General features: G+C 39.2%; 1 protein-coding gene across 1 annotated transcript in view; it reads right to left on the reverse strand.

Moving 5' to 3' along the window:
* Positions 1-22,232, reverse strand: part of LOC128742016 (uncharacterized) — a 37,120-nt gene extending 14,888 nt beyond the window's left edge. Inside the window, exons 1-2 of the mRNA XM_053838191.1 lie at positions 22,119-22,232; positions 7,762-7,909 (exon numbers count right to left, since the gene is read on the reverse strand). Coding sequence (XP_053694166.1) covers positions 7,762-7,909 — 148 coding nt within the window. The 5' untranslated portion in view covers positions 22,119-22,232. The remainder of the gene's footprint in view (positions 1-7,761; positions 7,910-22,118) is intronic.
* Positions 22,233-22,437: the final 205 nt, after the last annotated feature.

Here is a 22,437-nt window from a genome sequence, read left to right on the forward strand (position 1 = left end):
CCAGCCATTGACGAGGACGTGATTTATTTAATTCGTTGTTCATCAGTCTGGTGATCTCTAGGTAGCCTTGCGGATATTTTTGCGGGGGAAGAAAATGCTTTTGATGACCAGGTCCCGGAACGCTGCCAAGCTGATGCCGTTATCGTTCGTGTCGATATGCAGGTTATGGAGCTCTAATACCGGTATATACATTGCTCGCCTATAGACCTGAGCATCCTTATTCCGGACTACGATCTTGATATGTCGTAGTCGTAGCGAGCGGTAGTCGTACGTTATCTCCAGCTGAGTATAGAACACCTCCTTTTCGTCATCATGTCTACCTTCGTGCGGCATAGCACGTTAACGATTGAAGAAACGTCCTTCTATCCTCAACAGACACACCCTCTCGTTCATCGCCTTCCGCGATTGTGCATTTTGCCCAACACTTTAATGCCAGTGAGCTTGTAAATGTAAGCTTCATCGGTAAATTTGGGCCGCCCATGATCTTTTACATCTTTTTGCCTTTGCAACCTTTTGCCTTTTGCCAGTAATGCTATGATGCCGATCTTTCAGGGCTCTGGGCACCCCATCGCCCCGCGAAATTCAGCGACTTGCAGATCTAGGTACCAAGCTTCCATACGTCGTCGTCGTCAGCATAGAGCCGGGGTGGCTCTTACAGACTGTTTCAGACAGTGGCATCCATGCAAATTAATTTTGGGCCACTCGTCGCTAATTTCCCAGGCGCCAGATAGACTTCGCAGTCAGTTGTTAGAGTACAGGGCAGTTGCGTGGTTATTTAGTGTTACAATCTTATTGATTCTTACAGCATCGCCCAGTTGAGATTGAAATATACGACGGCTGACTGTATTAGACCAGCGGCCAGACCAGGCCAACTTAGAAGTGAGAGGTTTAAGCTTTTAGCTCGTGATTCACTCGCCAAGCCCGTAGTACCTTTTACACCATATTGTTTGCCTCATTTGCATTTCAAATATTTTTTTCTCGATCACGCGGGTTTTTTGCATTCTAAACATTGTATTTCAGACAATTATTAAAAATTTTGTTTTCATATGGAAACCTCTTCCTCTCTCTCCACTACGACTCCTTGGAGAACGTCACTCAGAAAAAACATGAATTGCGGTACCATGGATTGGCGCTCGGGGGCATATACGAGATGAAAAATTCCAAAGCGACATAAAAGTATAATAAATTATCTCGTGTTTGATCCACCCTTTTTTACAAATTCGAACGTATAACAAAATGGCGGATATTCAAACATGAAAGTCAGGTTTTTAGTTAAAAAAATTGACTTTAAACACTTCTAGAGAATACAAAAACTGCAATATCGAAAAAAGGATGGGTTAAACACTAGATAACTTTATTAGCTTTGAAACAAAAAAAAGAAATAAGAGAATTGCTTGAGCCGTTCTTGAGATATTTATGGTACCGACTTTGAAAACCTGGTTTCGAGGAAAAACGGCATTGAAGTTTTTATTCGCTGTGCAATCAGTCCAGACATTCGCGGTACAAATAGGTCAAATATATAACTATGTCAATTTTCGGAATTCATCCAAACGGCTTCAGCCACATATGCTCAAAATGTTAATCTTTCGAATTAATTAATAAAAAAATTTCGATTTTTTGGAATTGAAAAAGTACTATGCCCCCTTAATTTTCTGGGTTGTTCATAGTTGTTGTATTAGATAGGTTGCCCTACTAGAGCTATGCTATCCAGTCTCATGGCGGGACTGTCCGTGCTGGTTTTAGCGTTTGAGATAACACATTTATTTACTCAGCCACCAGTTCCAGGTCAGACGTTGCCATCAGCTGCTCCTAACATGAAATGCTAGATTGAGGAAACAATAAACAATGCTGCAATCTGCAGTGGCATCATCACTCTCAAGATCTGCCCCTAACATGAACAGACGCTCAAGGCTGGCAAGGCTAATCCTCGTGTCAACGTTCAGTATTGAGAAAAGTTCTTTTGTTGTTAGATTATAGTCGCTTTAACAGCTTGGGTCATTCGTGACTTTTGCGGGGTTGGGATTTGAACCCGGGTCCTCAGCGTGAGAGGCGTGAATGCTAACCACTACGCCGGGACTGACCCCATAAATTATCTAAATTATGTATAAAAGGTACTTAAAATTAATCTTTTTAACGGAAGTGTTTACGCACACCGCAGGAAACGGCAGAAAAAAGTAATGAAACAAAGTTGTTTATAGTATCTCTGGGGACAAGGGAAAAGACGAAAGAGCGGAAATTGGGTAAGGGAGGATTATTGAAGCAACGCTTATTATATGTATGTTCCTCTTTACCCAAACTGGGAGATTCGCAGATCGAACCAAGCTGTAATGGAAGCCAATTGTTATCGCATTCGAACCCAACTTCTCCCCTAGGCCCGGTGTATTGTAGGTAGAGGTTAACCAATTGCGTCCGGTACCTTTTCCGGGTCTTTTTCCCATTTTTCCACTTCCTTAGCATGTTCTTTATATTTTTGCCTAGTCGTTAGTCTTTCTGAGTTCCATTATGGAGTTTCATTATGGCCCAATAGGTTTCAATCGGATGTAATTCAGGGTAGTTCGGTGCATTAATGTCCATTGTCCATTGTGCTGCTCCAAAAATGGAAAAAGAGGTAAATTTCACTATGGTACCTTCATCTAGTCAACATCTCCGCGTTAAGCATTCTAGCGCGGGTTTTGACAACAGTTTACTGGCATTCATCGCGGTTTAGGAATTTTTGAACCTTATTATTTGGGAAGTTATCAAGCCGGTTTTGTAGACGGTCGATCGACAACGGACCAAATCTTTGTGCTGCGACAGATCCTCCAAAAGTATCGCGAATACCAAGTCCCTACGCACCACCTATTCATAGATTTCAAGGCCACCTAGGATACTATCGACCGTGAAGATTGAAAATTATGGATGAAAATGGCTTTTCCGGGAAGCTGACTAGACTGATTATGGCCACGATGAATGGTGTTCTGTGAGGATTTCGGGCGCATTATCAAGCCCGTTTGAAACATGCAGGGGACTTCGACAAGGCGATGGTATTTCGTGTCTCCTATTCAACACGGCGCTAGGACGTGTTCTGAAACGCGCGGGTTTCAACATGCGGGGCACGATCTTCAACAAATCTAGCCAATTTATCTGTTTCGCTGACGATGTGGACATTGTTGGAAGGACGTTCCAGGCAGTTGCTGAGCAGTATACCGAACTGAAACGTGAAGCAGTAAAGGTTGGTGAATACGTTCAAAACCAGGTATCTGTTAGCAGGAGGAACCGAGCGCAGGCAATAGTGTAATAGTCCACGGGGACGAGTTCGAGGTGGTGGACGAATTTGTATACCTCGGGTCGTTGATGACGTCGGATAATAACTGCAGCAGAGAAATACGCAGACGCATTCTTACCGGATGTCGTGTTTATTACGGACTCCACAAGACTCTAAGGTCTGGTAAGCTTCAGCCCCGTACCAAATGTACCATATACAAAACACTAGTAAGACCGGTAGTCCTCTACGGGCACGAAACGTGGACAATTCTCGATGGGGACTTGAAAGCACTGGCTGTTCTTGAACGTCGTATGCTTAGGATTATCTTTGACGGTGTATGTGAGAACGGTGTATGAAGGAAAGGATGAACCACATTGAAATATTGAGATTTCGAGTGAAATTAGCTTTGACATTCCCCTCCGTCTTTCTGCAAGCTGCTCCTAGTTTCCTTCCAGCTCTTGGTTTGTGATCTAATGTCAATCGATCCAAATCTTCCGTTTTTACCAAAGCCCGGATTTTCCATTTGAGCGTACAAAATTTTTTCACGGGTCTTCGCTTGACTCGTTTCCATCTTGACCGAAACAAAATGCTCAACTACGAAATTCACAAGATGTAAATAATACACTTTAAAACCAAACTATGCCAAATTTAGCTGGTTTCTTGTCAGCAGAAAAAATTGCAGCAGCAGAAAAACTGGCAGTATGTTTTGCAATAATTTTGTGTTCACCCTTTGTGGTATTCTATGTACTTTTTCTGATTTTTTTTCAGAATCACAGAATTTCACCAATTCAATACTTTCAATTCAATTCAATTCAATTACTTCAATAATCTTATATGTACCTTTTCAGTTATGCCACAAAATTTTGATAAACCCAGTAGAACTAACGGGTGACAACTAAAATTTTGAAATTTTTATCTCAAGCTGTCAAAAAAAAACAAAGATGCATGAAGAGGATCTGATTTACCAAAATTAAAGTTAATTATCCGTTATTGAAAAAATAATTAGCGTGCATTTGAAAGCGGTCCGTAACCGGTTGTTCGGCGAAAGTTCCGTTTGATGTCCGAACAGAAGCGTTGTACGGCCAACATGTCAACTTTGCGAATGATGCGACCGATTTGTCGGATCGTGGTTTTTGGGTACAAATGGGATCGAATGGGTATTCAGGAACGATTGTATTTTTATGGCGTAATGCGATGATGCTCTATCTGGCCAAAACACGTATTGTCCATCTGCATGATGTTTTTGTAGAAACGCGATCAAAATTTTCTTCAAACATACGTCTGGTACACATCTACTGATAGCCAAACCAGAGGGCTTGTTGTTGAAGAAACGAGAAAGAGAACGATGTCCTTCTGCGTCCATAATTTTGGCTGGTCTTTCACAACCTTGCTTTGCAAATAGTTGTCGGGGATCTTGGGATACAGTCGAAACCGCAACATCTTCGCTTTTTAAATGTTGTACCATATACTTTTTGCCGAGATTTCTGTGGCAGTTTGTAGAAATGTACAACGCGCTCTCGAAATGCTTATTGTTTCGACGTCATTTTAAGCAAAATAAGGCAAGCATAAACAAAACAAAAAATATTGACAAAAAGAGGAGAGAGAGAGGGGGGGGGGGAGAGCTAACACACACATACTCTCGTTTCTCTCTGAACTCGTTTGTTGTTGAGTATAGGGGCCTCAAAAAAATTCCAAAATTTTAGTTGTCACCCGTTATTAATACTTAATTTGAAATTCAATGAACGTTCTGACCAAAAATTTGGAAAACTCGGAAACGAAATTGGAAGCAATTGATCCGAATTTGAGCTAAGGTGAGGTACACTCGTTTTCCATTTTTCGCACCGATTAAACCGTCAGTTCAAATTTGGGCTTAGTTGGGAATGTCTCCGTTTTGGTCAAATTGGCGCTTTTTAACGAAAGAAGGGGAATGCCCCATAAAAAATACTTGCTGGTTCGAGGGATACTCCTGTTGCTGTTTGATATTTGGGAATGTCGATCATAGATGGTACTAGTGTTCAGGTTAAATGTGAGGTAAGATAATTTTTGTTAATTTTCTTTCCAAGAGTCATGTCTGTTTGTCTTTAGTATAATTAAGGAGCGAAAAATTAGATAAAGAAGGGTCATTACAGCAGTGCTTACTAGGTTAGTAGGTCGTTACTTTTTACCAAATTAAGAGAATCAGAGAATCCAAAAAAAAAATCAGGTTGAATCAGATAAAAATGAAGGCCAATTTAAACCGGATTCGAGCCCATCTTCTTAGCCCGTGATTCACCTGTAGTATTGGTTAAAGGTTATCTCTATAAACTTTACGTAAGCGTCGTATGATCCTCTGACAGCCTCTCCCAATTGAGATCCTAACATGTGACGACTGGCTTGTTAGACCAATGTCGTACCTCAAAAACGCCCAGTAGTACTGGGCGTTTAAAAATGTCTTGTAAGAGCTACAGCAAAAGGATTAGATAATAAACACGAAAATTATCTAAAAACCCTAGTTCTGTCGATTAGTTTGATAAGATAAGGTTGATATACATTGAACAACTTTTTTCCAGTAAAACTTAAAACAAAAGCAGGTTTTTGAAATCAATTTAACAATCTAAAAGCACAAGCACATCACATGTAAGCATGTTTTGCATCTCCATCGGATCCTCCATGTTCCGTGAGTAACATAATCCGTCATCATCCACACAAAGCACATCGTATCGAAACGTAATCAAACAGTGATCAGATACGTTTCGATACTTTTAGGAAGGCACATCAATGCGCTCCCGGTAAAATAATATTACTATATTCATTCAATTAACCTGTAATGATTTACGTACATACCGGCAAAAGGTTTTTCATGGAAACGGATCTAACCGTAGCTTGAGTTAGAGCGCCTTTGTGTGGTAGTAATATTCAATGGACGGGCTGCTGCTAAAGCACACCGTCATGCACGTGATTTTCCATACAGAGAGCTCGTGTATCCGGGTCATAAACGGGGTGACTGTTACTAGACGGTTCGAAGCTCCTTCTTAAAACGGAACATTCGAATCTTGATTCTTCCAAACTCACCTGCAATGGTTGGGTGAAATTAGATGCTACTCTAGCAGCAGCACGCAGATAATAATGGCAGCCGGGCTGACTGGTGTTTTTATTATACGATTCCGAGATGTTGTTTGCGATAGAAGATTAACCCATTAGGTACAGGTTGCAGCCGCTAGTGCGCTCGACAGTAAATACAAATCATCAATCCGTTACGGCGAATTTTGGATTTTTATCATTCTACTATTCGAGTGTTCTATAGAAATTGCACACTCTTGCAGGAGGATGAAAAACCGGTTTCGCGCCTGTAAACTAGCCAGCTCAGCTCGTTCGAATCAACTAATCTGCATACGGGTGAACTTGAGCCGCGAAAAAGATACTTGCCTCTGGTATAACACATGGAAGAGGAGACTCCGGGTACCTCTTCGTTTGAATTAAAATTCAAGGTCCTTCATAGTAGTAATTTATACACGGCATCGCGCGTAAAGATTTATTTTTTAGCCATCTGCGCGTGCTGCCCCCAGCGCTGTGGATGCTCCTGTTCGCAGCTCGCAGGTGAACATCTGCTACGGCGCAGTTCGACTCGATCGTACAGCGAGCGTTTCGAACCACCACCAGCACCAGCACCAGCACCAGGCAGCCAGCCGAAGGCGCGGTGCAGGCAGGTATTGTGTGCGTGAACGTTAAGTTTTACATCCAGCGAGCCAACATCGAAGCTGCTGTAACTGTCAAAATGCATTTCAGTTTCAATGTCAGATTGTTCGTTTTTGCCGTTTATAACTGAGTGCCGGGTCAGCATGCTGGATACTATGTATAAACTGCGCTGCTCGGAACATGTTATATGTTGTGGAAATTTGATTAATTTGCCTGATATTCAAACATCCGAAGATATCCGTTTGTAGGTCAAGGCAATAATTTATTTAAAGAAAAAAATTGCAGTTAAGTTTGGTTGATCTTTTGATAACTCGAAACTTTGGTGAATATTTCATTTGGGCAATCTCTAGTACCGTACATTGATTGAGTAAAACATAATTTACACCTATGAGTAACATACCAACTTCCCAGTTAGCCTCGAGGTACAACGTTGGTCTAACAAGTCAGTCGTCGTATGCTCGAATCTCAACTGGAAGAGAATGTTAGAGTCACTGCACGTAATTATCCTGTACACAAACAAAGTCTTTCGAACAAAAGCAGAGAGTTAAGTTTCGGACGCGGAATGTAGCACCGACACTCCGACAGTTTGCTTTTAAATAACATACCGTTTTTTAATTTTTTTATATATCGACCTGAAATTATTGCTTTAGGACAAAATGTGCTATGCAACTAATAACAAACCCAGATAAAGTGATGCATTACTAGTTAACAACATTTTGAGTGCACTTATTTTCTCTCTAAGGTTTGTAAAAGATACAACCTGGTTAGTAATACAGAGCACACTTATATCTTCAATGTTGAATTCTTTGCATGCATCGACTGGATGTGCTATGAATACTTACGTGACGCGCATTTTTCCGGCACTGGCAGTGATAGGAATCGTCCCGGCTTTTGCTGTGGCTGGTTCGATTTGACTTCGTTGATGGCAGGCTTTGGTTCAGCTAGGCAGACGGCGATCAGTGACGCCAGCACTAACGCTAGTAACTTCATCTAATGGTGGAAAGAGAAGGGAAAGAAAAAAAGTTGAGGTGAAAATATGATCCACTTAGTATGGCATGTTTTATCAAATTACCATAAAAACACTACATATTTATCATAGAAACACAAAATTTAGGTTAAAGTTTCTTGGCAAAAATGATTGATGAGTAAAAGATTTTTTTGTTTTTTGCACTTTCCAACGATTATAGAAAACCTAAAATGTCAAAACGGATTGTGAAGAGACGACTAAGCCAACTACATATTAAAAATGTGAGAGAAGGGGATTAATAAAATCTGGGAAATGCTGGCCGAGTAGATAGGTAAAAATATCTTCAAGCTCATGAACAGAATGGATAGTCTGGAAGACTTTTCTAGTTGCTACGACTGCTGCCTACAACAAGACGCAAATTTGGCGTGCAGATCCCCGCATCCACGACACGTACCAACCAATAATCGCATTACTTTTCCTGTAATTTCGACGTGAAAATTATTTTAAACCTCTAACGGGTAACCCCGTAAAAACGATGCGATCAAGCTAATGACTATTTTATCATGAAAGTACACACAAAAAAACCTTAAGTTCTGATTTTCATACAAAAATAATTATCTGGAGGATCGCCAGGTAAGAAAAAGTCCAATTTCTCTTTTTCTTTTTTCATGTCTAACGCTCTGCCCAGATATTTTTTAGATATTATTTAATTCAGATATATTACAAAATTAAATAATGCATGAAATTTACTCATAGAAATTTTTTTTAGGTCAATCATTTTGTTCTAGATGTGCTTTTCCTTCAAAAGTAAAAAATCGAATATTCGCGCATTAATTATTTTCGGAATTTTTGTTTTTGAAAGATGATAACTTTTGAATGCATGGTCAGAATGTTATGATAATAGTATCAAAATGTCAAGAAGTCTGTTCTGAACGCATTTTGCGTATTGCCAAATAAAAACAAATTTCGTATGCGGCTCTGGAGCTCCAAAAGCGAAGGCCGTCTACAGACGGTCTTACCCGTTAGAGGGTTAAGTGTACAGTTGTGTGCGTGATATTTTTGGGGATCGCCCATTTGGCATAACCCCAATTGGTATAATTCTTCAACCATTATTTTATGTTATGTTTGCCGGTAAAACTCCGCCGGCCACCCAAGTTAATTCTTTTCACTAGGTTTATCAACTAGGAGCTTTTTCAAAATACTCTTATAGGTGTTCCAAGAGGGATATTACAAGAGATGTCTTGAATAAAGCTGTTGTGCTCCTTTTCAATAAAAAACGCAATATTGAGACTGATTACCCTCCTGGAAAGGTGTTGAAGCAACGAATGTATTCTTCTTCACCTTCAACCTCGTACCTACTGTTATCAAGTGTACACTGCATTGATTCTGTTTCGACCCCCAAAGCAAAGACGACATAAGCATTCTATTCGTTAAATTTGACAGATTTTAATACTATCGAAGAATGGTCCGCATTTTTACTGAATACGAACTCCCACCAAAAACTATTGATCGCTTTTAACCCAATGCCCTTCTGGCATACAAAAAAAAATACATCGTTTCAATGAATATTGAACTCGAATTTGGGAGAAAATCCTTTAGGATATGACACACACACACAGTTTGATTCCATATTGTTTTTTGATCGTATCGCCTCAGCCAAGCATAATTTAAAAGAAACCACGGAGGAGTTCTTCGTAGAGTTAGTTATAATCTGCAATATTGCTTAAATAAGTATTGATATATCAGGTACAGTGTAAAGCCTAGTATCGACCTGAAAAGAAATGGACAAAAAGTTAGGCCAAGAAATGCTAAAGAAAAGATCTTCCGTTTGCGATTTCTTGACCAGTATGCACCTCACAAGAAATATTATTTCACTTTTAGATGGCAAAGTTTTACATGCAAGTGAATTGAAACGCCACTTTTCCGCACGGAATAATATCCGGCGCAATTACTACCGCAAGAAAAAATGACAGATAATTGCTTGCCTTGCAGTTGTCAAAATTTCTTCGGTAAATAACGGGTGGCAACTAAAATTTTGGAATTTTTTCGCAGCCCTTATGCTCAACAACAAACGAGCTCAGAGAAAAATGAGAGTATGTATGCGTTAGCTCTCTCTCTCTCTCTCCTCTTTTTGTTAAAATTTTTTGTTTTGTTTATGCTTGCCCAGTTTTGCTAAAAATTACGTCGAAATAAGAAGCATTTAGGGAGCGCGTTGTACACTTCTACGAACTGCAACAGAAATCTCAACAAAAGGTATACGGTACAACATTTAAAAAGCAAATATGTTGTGACTTCGACTGTTTAGCATATCTAAAGATGCCCAACCACTATTCGCAAGCAAGGTAGTGGAAGACCAGCCAAAATTATGCACGCAGAAGGACATCGTTCCCTTTCTCGTTTCTTCAACAACAAGCCCTCTGGTTTGGCTATCAATTAAGATGCACCAGACGAATGTTTGAAGAAAATTTTGATCCCGTTTCTACAAAAACATCATGCAGATGGGCGTGTTTTGGCCGGATAGAGCATTATCGCATTACGCCAAAAACACAATCGTTCCGGAATTTTATCTATAAAACCATTCGTCGGTACCGAGAGACGGGCTCGGCCAAGGACCGTACTAGATCCGGGCGGCCGCGTTTGGTGAGGACGCCAGCAGCCATCAAGGTGGTGAGGGAGCGAATTCGTCGAAAAATGAACCGCTCAATCCGGAAGCCCTCGGTTGACCTGGATGTGTCGATCGGGACTGCCCACACCATCATGGCGAAGCACCTGGGATGCAAGCCGTACAAGAAACGCAAGGTTTACGGGGTCACGGAGGCTACAACGAAGAAGAGGCTGGACAGAGCAAAGCTGATACTTTTGCGGCACGCTGGTCAGGAGCTCGTGTTTTCTGATGAGAAACTCTTCATCTTGCAACAACCGCACAATGTCTAAAATGATCGGCTGTGGGCGCCGACGTTGGCCAATATCCCCCCGTCCCACATAAACATCCCGCGGTTTCAGAGCGCCGCGTCGGTGATGATTTGGGGGCCCATATCCAAGCGTGGGAACTCCACTGGTGTTTATCGAGAAAAGCGTGAAAATCAACGCCGCGTACTATAAGACCGAGGTTCTGGAGAAGGTTGTGGCCCGGCACTTCGTAAGCTCTACGGGAAAGACCATTACGTCTTTCAACAGGGCAGAGCTCCGGTCCACACGGCGAATATCGTCCTAGCGTGGTGTCGGGAGAATTTGACTGATTTTCTCGATAAAACCTTGTGGCCTCCCAACTCCCCGGATCTTAATCTCCTGCACTTTTATGTATGGTCGTACATGCTGGCCAAGCAGAGCGAACATAAAGTGAGCACTATGAACCAATTTAAGAAGCTCATTTCTAAGATCTGGGACGAGATGCCCATGGACCAGGTGCGTTCCGCGTGTGATTCTTTTGAGAAACGTCTCAAGATCGGCATAAAGCACAAAGGGGGGGTGCTTCCACCAAATGTGTCGTAAAGGTTCTCAATAAACACTGCTTCAATAAAAATTGACTCAGAAAAGAATATCTTGTATTTTCATTTTTTAAACACATTTTTAAAGTGTATTCGAACTTATTGAACACCCTGCAATTGCTATTTTTTGTATGAACTTGTCCACGTGTACAGTTTCCATACCCCCTCTCCCTTTCCGTGGACAAGCGTAGACATTTTCATACCACCCACCCCTCTTTATACTGTCCATGTGGTATACGGATGACCCCAAAGGGAAGAGAAGAATAACGAGAGAAAAATTAAAATCGAGAGAGGAAACGAGAAAAACGAGGACAAATAGGTAAATGAAAGGATATAAAAGGAGAAATCTGGGACGGAAAACCGGGAAAGAACAAGAAGAAAAGAAAAACAGGAAAAACAAAAGAGAAAAAGACGGAAAAAGACGAACAAAGAGGGGGAAAAGGAAAACTGGAAGGGAAATGAAAAAAGGAAGCCTGAAACCGTATAAAATGACAGAGGAGACGGAAAAAGAGGGTTTTAAAAAGAGTAAAATAACACAAACAACCCAAAAGAAAGCGAAAATCGAGAAGGAAAGGAGATAAAAAGAGTCAGAAAAATACAACTTCTGGAAACGGAAAAGAGTACCTTTTCCCTTTTGAAATGTAAAGGAAAATAACAAAAACGTGTGGAAAGCATGAATAAAAACAGAACTAAAGATAAGAAAAAATAGGACAGAAAACGCAGAACAACGTAACAATGAAACAGGAAACACGAGGCAGACAAAAAAACGAGAGAAAGTGAAAAAAAACGGATGTAATGTGAGAGAAAAAACCAAGCAAAGGGCACAGAAAAGGGGAAAAAACAGAACAAAAGAGGAAAATCGAATTGGAACGGAGAAAAAGCGAAACCGAAAAGTGGTAAAACGTGTGAGAGAATATGACGAAGAATGTTTTAATTACAATTACAAGTAAAGTTTCATATCCATATCTGCTTTGAAGTTAAATTTCGAGTTTAAATTGGTTCGAATTAAACTCTAATTGATTGTTCAATGTCAAGCTCAATTTCAAGTTTAACTGCATATATCATTTTAGGCCCAATTTCATGTATAATTTAATGCGAATTTTAGGTTCCATTTTAAGTCAAATTTAATCTTAGATTTCAAGTCCAATTCACATTCAATTTCGATATTAATTTCAAATCTATTTCCAAATCAAAATCAATTCCAATTTAAAATAAAATTTTAGTCCAATTTCAAATAAAACCTTTCAAACGTCTAATTCCAAGTAGAGTAAGGAGGGGTAAAAGTGCGATGCGAGTAAAAGTGCTATTCAATGATTTATCGGTGCATATTCCGAGTAAATTTTCTACATTGGCATGGATGGGTGACTACTTTGACAGCTTGAATCTAACGTAAACTTTGGTTGCTTTCGAAGCATAGTTGCTGAGTTATGTGCAAATGTTATTTTAGGGCGGTTTTGATGTAACTTTTCGTTATACGGCAAACTTGATATCAACAAGACGATATTACTTGTTGAAAATTTGTAGCAGCGTTTTACATCACTCACATATTTGTTTTGAAAATACGGTGAAAAGAATTCACAAAATAAATTTCGCTTTTCCGTAATTTAATCTAACCCTGTCAAGCGCTTAGCGGGGTATAAGTTCGATTCACGGACGGGGCAAAAGTGCGATTTATGGACGAGGCAAAAATGTATAGCGAGGACGAGGCAAAAATGTATATACAGCTTTAGCCACTATATTACAGATACTAGAACTGGAAGATCTGCGGAAAACTGTGTGCTCTACAGATGTTGGCCGAAGAAAAACAATGTTTTTCACAAAAAACAAACGTTTGGAAAAGTTTCGATCTAACGGAGGCTGCAATACACCAGCGCAAAGTAGAAAAGGTGCAAATTGAGAATATTCCTTACCGAAACATAACGCAGATTGAAGATAATATGGTTTTGTTAGCTACTGTTGTGGTAATTTCATGGATTCGAGCTTCGTACTTTTGCCCCGCGGTATTCGCACTTTTGCCCCGCTAGTGGGGTAAAAGTTCGAATCTGCACTTGATCAGAAGAAAGAAGAATTTATTTTACAAAACACTATTACCGCAGATGATTTATAGTTGAATGTGAAGACATTGAGTTACTGCATCACTATAAAATATATTATGTTGCTGTCCTTCTTTATATCTCACGAAAATTGATGACAACTTCAAACATCGCACTTATGCCCCGCTCTACTCTATAACTTCTACACCAATTTTAAGTCTAATTTCAAAGCCAAGTCGTATTTTTCGTTTAATTTCAACTCCAATTTATGGTTCAACTGCAATTTTAACATTGATATTAAATTCAGTTACACCCAAAAGTCAGGAGTTTTCAACATAATCGGCCGATATTTTTGTGATAAGGATTGATAGATTCGTCATCCTACAATTACTCCGTTTTTCCACACCAAAAAATCTTCTGAGAAGTCGGATGCCCCACCTGTGTCTGGGCACGCCAGTGAGTATTACAGGGATACCTCGATATAAGACAATTTATAATTTCAAAAAATTGTCTTATATCGAAATTGTCTTGTATCGAAATATGATTTTTTCAAAAAAAATTGCATTGCCAGTTGCCAATTTAGCTCTGTGTCGTGTGTTTACGTTTTTTGAACTATTTATTATTACTACCAATATAATGTATATACTGCGCACTACACATTGTTCTAAAAAAAGCAAAGCCCTGTTGAGAACCTGACCCTTCTTTATCGACAGACTTCGCAGCCGGCTATTAGAGTACAGGACAATTACGGGGCTATTACAACGATCCTACTCTCAGCCGAGATTCGAACATACGACGACTGGCTTGTTAGGCTAGCTAACTCGAAGCTAACTGGGCAGGTACCTATTGTTCTTATTTATTATTGTTTGAGCTGTTAGTTTTTTACCACTTTTAGGATTATTTTGTAATAATGAACATCTTTATGGCGCCGCTTTCGGAATGGAAAATTAGCTCTGGTGTCGTTACCAAATATAACAAAACTATATAATGGTACTAAATAAAAATTGTCTTATATCGAATTGTCTTATCGAGGTTGTTTTATAACGAGGTTGTCATATATCGAGGTATCTCTGTAATGTAGACAAACTTGCCCGAAGGAATCTATACCTATAAAGAAGGATTTCTGTCTGTCTGTCTGTCCGTATGTTCCTTATAGAATCAAAAACTACTGAACCAATCGGCGTGAAAATTTGCATGTAGAGGTTTTTGAGGCCAGGAAAGGTTTTAGTGATGGTTAGAGACCCCTCCCTCCACTAAGAGAGGGGGCTCCCATACAAATGAAACACAAATTTCTGCATAACTCGACAACTAATCAAGCAAATGGAACAAAATTTGGCATGTGAAAGTTTTCGAGGGCAAGAAAATTTTCTATGGTGAATTAGGACCCCTCCCAACTTTAAGAGGGGGGGGGGGCTCCTATACAAACGAAATACAAATTTCCTCATAACTCGAGAACTAATCAAGCAAATGGAACCCAATTTGGCACGTGGGTGTTTTTGGAGACAAATTTTTTTGCTATGATGAATTAGGATCCCTTCCCACTTTAGGAGGAGGGGCTCCCATACAAATGAAATACAAATTTCCTCATAACTCGAGAACTAATCAAGCAAATGAAACAAAATTTGGCATGTGAAAGTTTTCGAGGGCAAGAATATTTTCTGTGGTGAATTAGGACCCCTCCACACTTTAGGAGGAGGGGCTCCCATAGAAATGAAATACAAATTTCCTCATAACTCGAGAACTAATCAAACAAATGGAACCAAATTTGGCACGTGGGTGTGTTTGGAGGTAAGAATTTTTTCTATGATGAATTGGGACCCCTCCCAGCTTTAAGAGGGGGGGCTCCTATACAAACGAAATACAAATTTCCTTATAACTCGAGAACTAATCAAGCAAATGGAACCCAATTTGGCACGTGGGTGTTTTTCGAGACAAAAATTTTTTCTATGATGAATTGGGACCCCTTCCTACTTTAGGAGGGGGGGCTCCCATACAAATGAAATACAAATTTCCTCATAACTCGAGAACTAATCAAGCAAATGGAACCAAATTTGGCATGTGGGAGATTTTGGAGTCTTGAATTTATTTTATGATAGTTAGAGACCTCTCACCCCTGTGGTAGGGGGATAAGGACTCTCATACAAATAAAACAGAAGTTTAAGCGAAACTCAAAAACTAATCGAACTCGAGAAATTCGAGACTCTTCCATAAAACATTAGTCAATCACAAGACCACAAAAACTATCTATAGTAACACTAGATCATTCAGGACGAGACGGCCGCGAGTGTTGCCGGTGACCTGCCGTCGGAAGCGCCGCCCACTTTGGGAAGGCAACTCCCCGCAGAAATCACTACTGTCAAGGTTTATTTGTTTTCCTAGGTCTACCTGGGTTTCCTGGAACGAGCGACAGCGAATAAGGAGAGGATCGCGAAATGGTACTTTCCACAAAAAAGTTTTCCGTGAAATGGTACATTCCGTTTAAGGTTTTTCGCAAAATGATATTCAGTGAAATGTTGTGCAATCATGGCGAATATTACTATCCGCTTTCTGGCTATGCACTGAGGGGACAGGGGAGTTGTTTTCTACTTTACTGTGAGGAAAAATTGCAAATTTGTATAGTAAACTACCCATTCCTGGTAACTAATAAGCATTAACATAAGCAGCAAATCAGCGTATCTGGCATTTTATACTACACGCTTTTGTATATTTCTTTTTGACTGCATAGGTGTTGTAAATTGGCATCCAAAATTGTATTCAAATTCTTCGTGTCGGTAATTAGCTATAAATTAGCTTTGTCAGCACTATAAGAAGGTTATTAGTAAAGTAGCTGTATATTTTGCCAAAATAGCATTTAAGTAGCATTTAAGGCGACTTAAATGCTTCTTGGCCTACATTTGAATAGCATTGGTGATGCTTTTGGTTACCTGGGAAGCTTTCGTAGTTACGTAACTGCCAAAATGAATCATCTATGGTTGAACTCCTCAAAAACTTGCAAAACTCGAGATTGTGACAAAGATCATCCGAGATTCATGATTTATGTACAACACAGGTTAATTTGTGGCAATACGAAGTTTGTCGGGTCAGCTAGTAAGTAAATAAAAATGGTAAACAATTACAATTCGTCGGTCCACCATGGACTTACGCCTAAATGATCTACGTCAACGAACTTTAGTTAAATTATGGAAATAGGCATAGCTGAAGTATTTTTTTTAATGAAAACAATGTTTACAAAACAATTATTGCAATTATTAGTTATTTTATCCATTGTTCGAAATTATTTAATCCCTGTTATCGATCATCATTCCATTACTATTATTTACTGTTCCAGTGTAGAATTATATTATTTGGGTGTACGGTAATCAATCTATCATTCCACTTTTTAGATAAAATATAAACATTAATAAATTTTCAGACTACAACAAGATGCAAACGATGCTTCTGGTGGCGGCGAAAACTCGATCTTGAGGGTAGAAAACTGGTGCATCGACACGCATCACCAATTTTACGTTTATAATGACTTTTTCAAATAGATAGTCTTAATTTTCGTACTGAGAACGTATCAAAAATGATTCAGATCCAATTTTTGCCCAGATCCTGCTTTATTTTAAACCGGATAAAGAGATACAACTTTTTGGTTTCGTGTTCCAGTAAGCAACCGCGTGCCCTGGATTTTATTATATTCTGACAGAAGCGGTTTGATGTACTTAATAGTTTTTAGTTTGCTAAATAAGTCGATGGTATCGATACTCTAGAAATAGCACTAGCAAGCTGCAGTTGCACATGATGTGGTGCATACACAGCTCTCTGTGTTCTGACTACTCGTAATATAAGTATAAGCCTATGTTACAATTTTTTTTATTTTTATGACTGCAGGTGAAAGTTTGTTGTCTACTGTGCCTGTATACGTAAGTACGTGTCCTAATTTTTCAGGTCTTATTGTTGAAACTAGCTTTCCCGATTCACGTTGCCTATTAATATTATACCAGATAGACGCAATAGATGCAATTCAAATCAAACGAACTGATCTACTTGATGTGACGCATTGTTTTTCTTTTCGAAATCCAATAATTAATTACTATTCTGTATACGAAACTTCTCACTGAAATTCGTATTTTATTCATGCACGTATACATGCGTGAATAAATAACAATGTCGCAATCATGCGATATCTCAAGTCCTTGAAATTCCACACCTACGGCAAAGGTAGCCAACGAAGTCGGTGCTTTTTCACGATAGCTTCTCTTGTACAATAATATTCATCGAAATCGCCGAACCAGATGGTACCGATGCTAAGCGCATACTACATGATAGGTAGAGGTATACAGCTGTCGTCCATTGGAGAGCCATGTTTCGCGGTGTCTTTCGCACAGCCAACCTCTCACAGTCAGTCTGTCAGCATTTTGAATGACCATTCAACTTTGGAATAGACTACCACGGTAACAGCATATTTCGAATCACAGATGCCCGCTGTCACATCTTTGTGCTGAGGGATTTCAAGAAAGATGACCATTCTGTTCGGTTAATGGTACCGGTTTTCAAGCTTAGGGGGCTCGCACTTTGGGTAAAGTTGTCGAAGCTGTGGAGATGGAAATATTTCTAGAATACGTATCCCCAAAAACAAAATTTTGTTGTTGTTCTAAGGTTACAACTGGGATATATCTTGATTATATGAATAAACCACAAACATCTCAATTAAATCGTTCAATCCTTTCAAAGATTTAACATGAATATTATGCGATTATCACCTGTTGAAGCCCCACCAATCAAGCACGACGATTAAAGTAATTTTCAATTATCGTAGTACTTCATCAAGATCCGCCACTGTCAATCTCGACACATTGTTTTTTTTCTTGCTGCCAACCACGAAGCTGTCTGAATCCAGTTAAAGTCGGCACCGTTGATCTCACTTCGAAGATGCACAGAGCCTCATTTATTGATAATCTCGGCACAGCGCATTGTTCCCGGCACGGTATACAGACACAGAAGAACACCCTCGCGCGGGAATTGTTGATCTTCGCCAGCCAAGATCATGTCAGAGATCGTCCATGTGCACTGCTGAACATCTGAACATCTGAAGGTACTGTATGAATGACATCGCGATTCAAAACATCACTAAATAATCATTGTTCTTGCCGTGTCGTCGCCAGCTTCGAACATAAACTACTAATGGTTATTACGATTTTATTGTTGTCGACGGGGCTGACTCCTCCATCAAGGATACAGAAAAAATTGTGTCTACTGCTATAATGGGTTACCAAGTCTAAGATTTGATCTTTATTCTACTTGTAGATAGCAGCGTAAATTCATTGCATTATTATTGCTTTTTTTTAATTTAAAACTGAACTGCAATCAGACCTAGAATACTCTCTCTGTTTGTCTATGGCAGTAGAAGACAGATGGTGTTATTGACCCTGGAGATCTGTTTAATTTACTCAGACTAGTAGGTGGTAGGGAACGCGAATTGAAGGATTGTGTCTGTGGAGTGACAAGTTGACAATACAAAGCACTTAAACCTGCGCAATGCACAGTGAGACCAAACCTCAAAAATGCCGATCATTTACTATAGCGTAGAAAATGGGTAAATGAGACAAATTTTGGATTTTTGATTTTTGACCGATTTTCTTGGATCTGCCAGTATGGGTAAAAGGAACGGTACACATACTTAACTAAACGTTGTTTCAATGAATCTCCCTTACCTAATTTTTCGCACTCCCGTTCACGTCTTGTCCCACTCTGTTCAGATACTATACACACTTTTGTTCCATTACTTTCTTCTACTGTCCCCTCCGTCTATTGTAAAAACTATCGTCATATAAAATACTGTTTTAGGTATTCTTAGAAATGTTAATGTCTGGCCGTAAAATGAAGGTAAAAACTTTACATGAAAGATGTCACTCACTTTGAAATTTGCAGCACATTGAGAAGGTAAATGAATGACTTTAACTGGCAGAATCTGTTCAAATCAGCCGCATTTGAAACAGTTTATGTTGTACATATGTCTCTTGCTACAACAAGCAATATTAATTTTAATCACTGCCCGAAGCTGTAAAAGCATTCATTGAACATGCCTATGACATGTCATGGCACTATTCTTTGATTTTCAAAAGTGTGGTTTGACTGATGGAAGTATAACCAACCAAAAGGAATATTATTCTCATTCCCATCATTTTATTTAAAACACACATCGTTGAAAACATGTACTTCTTCTTCTAAACCTTATACTTGGCGTGACTTTCAAGCTTTAATCGTTGCGGCTGTTTTTCATCGGAATCCCCACCGAACCAAGGAAAACATCTTCGTTAAATAAATCTTTGATCGAAATCTACGGTCAACATAAATAAGCAGCTTAAAATCGTGCAGCTTCGTATAGCAGGGGATTGCACTTTATTGGCAACAAACCAGTAGCTTGCAAAACCTGTTCGAAACGATTGAAAATTTAGAATTTATCCGTTCACTTGATAGTATTGATTTTTTACCTAATCCCTAGTTGTCATTATAATATACTAAGTTTTGCTTGTACCATTATAACATCGCCAAATATCTTACTAAACCATAGTGTGAATTTACGATTAAAACAGAATGATCTCATTCAATCAAAATAAAACAAGATAAATGTCAAAAGTATACAGAACCTAACAATAACAGTGTGATGAATTTTAATAATTTACAGGATCGCATACAACGGGGATGAGTGCTGATCCCAAAATAAAACCATAGGATGGTTCCAAAGCTTTCGATCACTTGACAACAAAAATAAACGCTTATTCTAACTTCAGAGTAGGTCTTTCGGAGGAGATTATTTAAAATTCTGGTTTGACTGGAGCAGAGCATGAAAAAAACGAAACAAACGACCAATGCAGATCTGACATTATATTGGTGCTCAAACAGATATGCGCTTATAACTTGACTTAGCAAATTCTGCTGGCTTAAAATAGAATACCGACTCGAGGCTGTTTCAGTATTTTTAGCCATCGAAAGATGTTGAATTTAAGCATTATTAATGGACATTCAGATCGGAGCATTTGTCAACCACCGTTCGTAGCCGTATCTCTCTTTGCCAATATACTTCAAAGAAGCATACGATTAACGTTTAAACAACGAAGCAGTACGTTTAGTAATAAAAATATAACAAAGGTAAAAATGAATATTATTCATGTTGTCATATTATTCAAGGGCAGAAAACTAGGTGTTCTGGATTCAATAATAAATCTGTGCTAATATTAATGAATCAACATTTATATGTTTTGCCATAAGCGACCACGTCATGTTTCTCGAACCTGTTTTTCTCTATAAATGGCAAGAAGTTCCATCGCGAAAGAATAGAATTTAGCATGCAAAAACCAGAGATGATACTTTAACGTTTTCTCGAAGATGGCCAGTATCATTGATGTCGTTTTATCGCCGAAATGATATTAGTGTCAACACAAATCGATATGTTAGTTCCAGATATTCTGGTTTGTAGTGGACAATCGTTATTATAATTGAAAACCTGTCATTTAAAATCCAATATGCCATAAGTGAAAGAGTGATATCTTAATCAGTCCATTTAAAATTGGATAAGGGGCTATGATCGCAAAAGGAACTTTCATTCACAGTTTTTGTTTACTAATATTAAAGAACTCAAACAGAATGATTTTTATTTTTATTTGTACTGTTCATTTGGCAAACATAATTTGAATTTTTTTTTGCTTTTTCACAAATTTAAGTGAAAATGTTGTTCTCAAAACATTTAAACAAAATCAATTTGGCGTGCACATGAATATGATTCATTCTTTACACTTTAACACACTTGTCGAAATTTTGAACTGAACTTTTTGTCACTATCTCAATACCTTATCCGAATATACTGAGTAGTTCACAAACAATTGTTGCATTTGTTAATTTCGCTGATTGATTGCCAAACAACCAAGGCCGCCATCTATTAACACATTCGAGCACCTTCCACTTAGCACGCACTCTCTTACTAGTATCTTTCCACATAATCAATCAAGCTTCACTACTAAGAAAAATCTCTGAAATCGTTACATCATCGACAGATCCTGCTCGGTTGTTTAGCAGATCGTGAACAAGCATTTAAGCTCGGTTGAACGGTACCATTAGTTGCAATTATTAAAATACCATCGAAATGAGTCAGAATCTGTCTTGATTACTGGATCCTTAAGTTACGTTTCAATTAATGTTCACTTATAACGGCAAACATCACTTTCTTGACATAAACGTCCCATCCTCTGTGCACACCCAACACATATGTGCCATGCACGTTTAAGAGTGCTCTCCTCTAGTTGTAGTCTAGCGAACCCGGACTGCTAAATTCCTTTCCCAGCATTAAACTCAATGTGAATCGATTGGCCGATCGATTGAGTAATCCACCACGGGCTGGACAAGGTATTGCATAATAATTGTCGCTTTCGGGCAAACTTTGCACAGCCGTTTGTCCACTTTGAAATTCACCAAAAATATATATATATTTCAATATGCTAGGCGTCGGCCGTTTTCGTAAACTGGTGCAGGAGAGTGGTACACTATGAATTCGAGCAAAAGTTCGTTTCACTTGAGACAGTCCATTGCATATCACTTAAGCAATCACTTGAAAACCAGTCTGACTGACCATTGGCGAAAATAATTCAGCAGTTCTTAGAACTAATCACAACCAATCTAACACGGAATCATTTCACACTGCGCCTATGATGGTGGGAAATCCAAATCCTTACCTTGTGTGTTCACTTCCTTTCAACACACTGTATAGCACAAAAGAGCTGAACCACGGAAAATGCAACTTTTCTTCAGAGCTCCGGAGACGCTCTTTTCCTTATCTAGATAGTCGGACACTCGAATGAAAACAAAAGTGAACTCAATGGGGTGTTGGGATTTTATAGCAAAGTGGCAAGCTTTCCATACACACAACCCGGTTAACACATGCAAAGGCCCGGCAAGTGCTGCCGTTCCCAGGTCTCATGTGTGTGCAAGCGCGATCACGACAACGACGACGGAGACGACGACTTTAGCCAAGCACAAGACGACTCCGGGTGC

The sequence above is a fragment of the Sabethes cyaneus genome, chromosome 3 (assembly GCF_943734655.1).
Source record: "Sabethes cyaneus chromosome 3, idSabCyanKW18_F2, whole genome shotgun sequence".
Lineage (NCBI taxonomy): Eukaryota > Metazoa > Arthropoda > Insecta > Diptera > Culicidae > Sabethes > Sabethes cyaneus.